At 32.3% G+C, this 6,533-nt stretch overlaps 1 protein-coding gene across 1 annotated transcript; it reads left to right on the top strand.

Annotated features, from left to right (window-relative positions):
• Positions 1–602: 602 nt before the first annotated feature.
• Positions 603–5,722, top strand: LOTGIDRAFT_159996 (hypothetical protein; the record flags this gene model as incomplete). The annotated part of the gene is made up of 6 exons (XM_009054888.1): positions 603–807; positions 1,710–1,826; positions 2,253–2,517; positions 3,585–3,899; positions 4,341–4,504; positions 5,571–5,722. The coding sequence occupies 6 exons, from the start codon at positions 603–605 to the stop codon at positions 5,720–5,722; spliced, it is 1,218 nt and encodes a 405-aa protein (XP_009053136.1).
• Positions 5,723–6,533: the final 811 nt, after the last annotated feature.

Below are 6,533 nucleotides of genomic sequence, written 5' to 3'. Positions count from 1 at the left end.
ATACAGGTTTTGACCTGTTCTATTTAACCCGAATTAAACTAAGCCCGCTACACTTCGTTTTGGGGGTGTGGAAATGAGATTGGTGCTATTTGAATCTGACCAATCAGAGCGGTACAACAGAAATGAGGTCATGTAAACAAAACGCATCACCGCTTTGCCGCCACCTGTTTGAAGAAATAAGAACACATTCTTTCCAAGTAAGGTTTTATTTTCTCTCGGCTTCAATTCTTTAACGAAAATCCTTTTCTTTACCGGTCCGTACATATTCATCAAAATATGTAATGGCACCATGCTTTCGTATTGTTTACGTTCGCAAAGGAAGCGTTTTATAACAAGCGATTTGTTTTGATTGGCTGAAATTTGCTACCAATATAGTAGGGCCACTTTTGATTGGACAATATTTAGCTCTATGAATAGATAATTTTTCTCACGTGTGTTACCACGGCTCTGAGGAAGTATGACAAATGGGGTGTGGTTTGGACACGATGGTTTTCCATCATATTTCTTGTTTTTACTTAATTTTTGATGATGTCCCTAATTGTGAAGAGCGAAGGAACAATAGACGTCTGATTGGCAATGACAAAAATATCTCTTGTAGAAAAATGGAAAAGTCAGTTATAAGTGAAACATTAAAGAAATGCAAGGAAGAGACTCTGTGGGGAATGTTTATAGCTGATGCTGTGGCTATGCCTGTTCACTGGTATTATAACACTGATGATATTAAAAATGGTTACAGGGGCTGGTTAACCGGTTACAATGCACCTAATAACCAACATCCTACTAGTATCCTAAACATATCTAATTCAGGTATCTTCTTATTGTAAAATCTATTACACAAGACAAGTGGTAAAGAATCTGTGATTGAAATGTAGTCCTTTATTTCTAATGAGTAACAGAAAGTGGGCTATATATATTGTTATTATAGATACAAAACATTGCACAAGGAAATAACAATTTTATGAACAATTATTTAGGATTATTGTCCTGTATTATTTTATTATTTTTATACGCCCACATTATAATGTGTAATAAAATAGAAGACACACATATCATTTCACTGGTTTTTTACTGGTCTATTTTTATACACCCACAACTCTCTATGTGGACGTATATTGTCGGCACCCCTGTCTGTCCGTCTGTCCGTCAACATTTGCTTGTAAACGCTCTAAAAACTAGATTTTTTGATGGAATCAAATGAAATTCGGTATGTGTATACATATTCATAAAACAAAGATCAAGTTCGAATTTGAGCTATTTTCGATTGTTAGAAGCAGAGTTATTGCCCTTGCCCCAAAATCTTGAATATGCTATTACTCTCTTAGTTTTCAACCAATTTTGATGAAACTTAAAATGGATGTTTTGTTTTTACCATCCGCATGCCGTGCTGGGCGTATATGGGCGTACTATCTTTAGTTCATCCCATAGCGCAACAGTCAGAAAATATAGTACGCTATATTCCTTCCATCGAACAGTCCATCCACAATGTGAACTCATAGAGACCTCAGTTTGGGTCTGATTTGACACGAATTGATGACCGCCCTTTTATAAACATATAAGGTAAGTGGGCGTATCTTGGCAACCACTTGTTTGATGTTTCACATCAAGACAACAGATATTGAGTAGCATCTAAAGGAAGACGTTTCAGAACATCTTAATTAGGCTGTCCTGGAAGAGTTATTGCCCATGATTTCTTAGAATATCTCTTACAGGAGGAAGTGGTAGAGCTATTTGGGGTAAAAAGTCAGAAGAAGTAATAGGAAATGTCATATTACATGATAAATTAAAATATTGGACTAGTAAAGATAGAAAAATCCACTACCATCAAGGTAATAGAGTGTAATGAAACAATTTTTAAAGTCCATCTAAATACATCATTCCACATGAAGGATTTATTGCTTTCCAAGAGGAGTAAAGGAAGAAATATAGAAGGCTAAGTCACACAGCTATCATATTATTTTGTTTGATCAGTTGCATCATTTATGCCAAGAGGTAGTTAAGTGACCTTGAAAAACATGATACCAATCAAAATATTTGTAAATGGCACAGATTTGATATCCTACCCCAGGATCTTTTTAAGGTGGAGGGGGGCTCAACTTTACGACTCAAAAGTCATTTAAATATTTCTTAGGTGAACCGTGTCTCCCTCTCTCTTAGAAAGAGGCCTGCTGGGAAGGACCACTATCAGTCAGATAGTGAGTGGCAGCAGTTTATAGTTTTAACATCAGTGAACTTTTATTTTTTTTTTCTTGTAGGAATGAGTGCAGGAGATAATACTTTAAATCCAACAATGGCTTTACAGATATTAAAAACCATGAATAGAGTTGACCAGTACGTCACTAAACCTGATAGTGATGTAAGAGAGGCAGTTATGGAAGATTATGTAAGATTTATGACAACTCCTAATTCTCATAATGACACTTATTGTGAATCATTTCACAGATCATTCTTTAAAGACTGGATTTCTACAGATAAACATCCGAAAACTGGACAGGAAATTGTTGGTTTTGCTGAAGACAGGTAAGAGTCAAATAACAAGGTGACACAAGTTGTTATTTCACAAAACCAATTGGTTAAACTCCAGAGGGCTGAATACAAACCTCTTCTGATGGTGTACAAATGTTAAAATAATTTGGCTCTAAAATATCTATCTCTTAACTCTAGATATTAATCTGTATAGTACACAATCTCTTAATCTTTGTGTATCAACAACAAAATATAAAACCTTTGCGGATAGGTCATATATTGTAGCAGGTTATGGAACAAGTTACCTGAACAGTTAAAAACCTGTAAATCTGTTGACTCTTTTAAGAGAAAGTTATAAACACATCTTTTTAGCAGAACCTTTACCTTAAACAACTGTGAGTGTCTGTCTGTGTGTTTGAATGTGGTTGTGTGAGGGAGGGTGTGGATGTGTGTGTATAAACATTGACTATAATGTAAAAATATGTGTTTGTAAAGCATCATTGAATGCTCATGTTAGAGCTGTAATGAGTGCTATACTGTTTATAAATCTTAATCATAACTCAAGATATGGTTATCCCATTCCAAATTTATGTCTAAATCTTTTATATTTCAACTTCCGACAATACCAGAAAAATGGCAGAGCAGATCATGTCATTAGAATATTATTCATCATGGTGATTTTATAAGTGGTTTAAATTAGAAATTAAAAACACTGTACATTGGATATGAGTTATACAAATCATTATATACAATCTTTTTTTTTTTTTTTTTTTTCCCTTTAAAGATGGGTTCCCTTATTTTCATTTATGAAAATGTTAATACTTATATGAATAGAGAGTAGAGGAAAAATACCAGTTTTTGTCATAATTAATTCATAATTAGCTAAATTAGAAGAGAATTACTAGCAGAATTCCAATGAGTGATGATCAATGAAGGTCAAAAGTTTTTTTTGTTTATCCAGACTTTAAATACGTGAACATTTCTGATTGGTTAAAACTCTTAATTATATGCAATAAGAACATAATGATATGATTAAGAATACATGATAATTCATTTCATCAATTAATTTAACACTAAAAAATAAGGAAACCCATCTTAAAAAGCAATAAATTATAATTTAGATTGAAGACTTACTCTAAACATCATGAAGATCATCAGCTTTTAGCTATTGGTGCCTTAATTCCTGCAATACCTTGGGTTGTTAGAACTGTTCATCTGTCAGAAAAGGAATGTGCCAAATCAGCAGTGGAATTCTTAAAACTAACTCATCCTGTACCATCCTTATATCCTCTGGTAGAAATTTACAGCCGTTTATTACACAGTGTTATGAATGGTAAAGATTTAAGAACACAGATTTTAAAAGTTGCAGACGATCCATTATTTGGAGGCGCCAGATTCAAAAAACAGTTACTGGCCTATTCAGAGTTGGCTCAAACGTAAGCATTTTTCATTCTAAAGGGACAGCTTTGCCATCCATTATTTATTTTCTCAGAAAAGAATTTTATAGCTGAACAAATCAGTAATAGTGTGCACAGCTCACAGTCTAAACTTGAGCCTTCAAATCTATGTGTGTCCAGAATTATCTGTGTTTGAAAGTTAAAATGACTTGTCATATCTTGAGCCTTACATAAAAAAGACATGTATAGAAATGGTGTGTAAAATTCCTAGTTTGAGGTATTTTTGAAGGAAATTTGCGATTTTCAAGTATTTCTAGTACTTCTAGAGACTATTTACATATATTCAAGACCAAAATCAACCCCTAAAAATGGCAAACCTGTCTCTTTATCTGGAAATTCTGTATTATAATAGTTTCTTTTATGAAAACCTTTTTCCATCTAATATAAAAAAAAAACATTTCAATTTTATTTTTATTACAGGAAAATTGCAGGATCTGAAGCAAGACTGGAAGTATATCAAAAAGCAATTTCAAACCTTGGAATGGCATGTTACATTGATGGTGCTATGAAATCTATGTTATTTTTAGCTTATGAGTTTCATGATGATTTTGAAGGTGGTATTTTAGCAAATGCTAATTGTGGAGGTAATCCTTTTCCTACTAACTTTTCTTAACTCTTCTGTTTCCAACATTATAAAACTTCCTTTTAGAAGATGAGAGAACAGATATTTTAGTGAAATTTTGAATGGTAAGGTAGAAATGGGGTGTATTTTTAAAGCAGATGTTAAGATTCTTAAAGACATATGAAATGTAGAATATTAGTGTTAACTATGCCTATGACAAGTGTAATTATTAATCATCATCCTTGCATGAAGAAAAAATCGTGAAATTTAATATTACAAGTAATCCACTTGTTCAATGAAAGGCGTTAATTTTTAGCCCATAAACGTTTTAGAAGGTACAATTGTTGATGGATATTGATGAAACTTGGTAAAATTGTTTATTATCTCCCAAGAATGAACCCTATCACACAAATTTAGAAATAATTCAAATAGCATTCAATATTGTACTCAAAAACACTCTAGAAACCTTCATGAAATCTTCATAGTACACTGAACCATATTTTAAAGAAATTTTTAATGTATGAGTTATTGCCCTTGTTCTTTGAAACATTTTAGTAAGCACAATAATTATTGAAAGATTAAAATAGAATCAAAATGAAATTGATCAAGGAGAAAAATAAAAAGTTGCAGTTACAAATTTGATTTGTGGATACTCTATAGCAGGCCAACTGAGGCCCGCCAGATGATTTCGTGTGTCATGTAAAATTTGAGGGAAATGCGGCCCATGAGCAGATGCTACTTTTACTCTTGTCACTGTTGGTGTGCGCTGCCTATTCTGATAACAAAACCTGTTATATCCGCGCTGTTATATCTAAGTGTGATGTCAAAGTCAATCTAATCAATCAAATCGTTAACGAGGTCTGACCTTGTGTGAAACAGTGATTTTAGTAAAATATGTCTGTTATTTGCAATGCACATTGAAATATGTTATCGAATAAATTTGAAAAAATTGCATGTTTCTCATTGTTAATTTCATGATTTATTGATGGTTGGTTACGTGGCCTACTCGCATCTCCCTATAGCACAACACATGGTTAAATTTCATTAAATATGATTATTAATTAACCTCCCTGGTCTCTCTCTTTCAGGTGAAAATTGTCACCGTGGTGGAGCTCTTGGTGCATTGTTAGGAGCTGCTAGTATTTATACTAATATATCCATACCAGAACAGTGGAAAGAAGAACTAGGAGTCAATAAATCACCTTTAAAGTCTGCTATAGCTGTAATGAATGAGGCTTAAATAATGTTAAGATGCTAATATATTTTTATGCTTGGCACTGAATTGTGCTCCATTGTACTATATATATGGAAGTAATTTCTATTTATACATAAGGTATGTGACCGCTTGAAATCTTGTATAACGATATATGACTCAAAATTACTTTTTTAGGAAAAAGTAAAAAAATATTTGTATCAGTATTTTGTTAAAATGTTTTTTATTATTTTTTTTACAGCTTTACGTGGTTTTCATTCTTTGAAAATTCAAACTTTGTATAACAATTTGAGTACTCCGGTCTATTGAACCAATAACTTGTATAATAGTGCTGTATACAAGGTTTTTCGTTTTCATCCACAGAAACATTGAACCTCTTATAATAAAATATTTTACGAGGTTTTAAGTACGTGTTATTTAATTAATGGTTTTTGGGTTATTTACAATCAAGCTAAGAATACGAGGTTTTGATTACAAGATCCTCGCTTTTACAAGCTTTCAAACGGTACCAAAAAGTCAAAATAACCAAATATGGCGTATACAAGATTTCAAGCAGTCACCCACGATATTGAATATAGTGCTGTTGGACCACCCAATAAGAAATCCTTTTTATGCATCACAAACTGTGTTATTTCAATCTCTTCAACTTATAACAGATCTTCATAGAATTATAATCAATATTAGATACATGTATATAAAACTGCAATTTCAAGGTTGTGATGTTTTGGTTGTGTATATTTTATATAGTATGTTAATTTTTGGAATATGTTTTATGTTTTTATGGCAAATAAAAAGTTTTATTAAAATACAATATAATTTGAAATCATTTGGAATGAAA

The sequence above is a fragment of the Lottia gigantea genome (assembly GCF_000327385.1).
Source record: "Lottia gigantea unplaced genomic scaffold LOTGIsca_23, whole genome shotgun sequence".
In the NCBI taxonomy this organism is placed as follows: Eukaryota; Metazoa; Mollusca; class Gastropoda; family Lottiidae; genus Lottia; species Lottia gigantea.
Note: the sequence above shows the minus strand (reverse complement) of the source record. Positions and strands in the feature narration are given on the sequence as shown.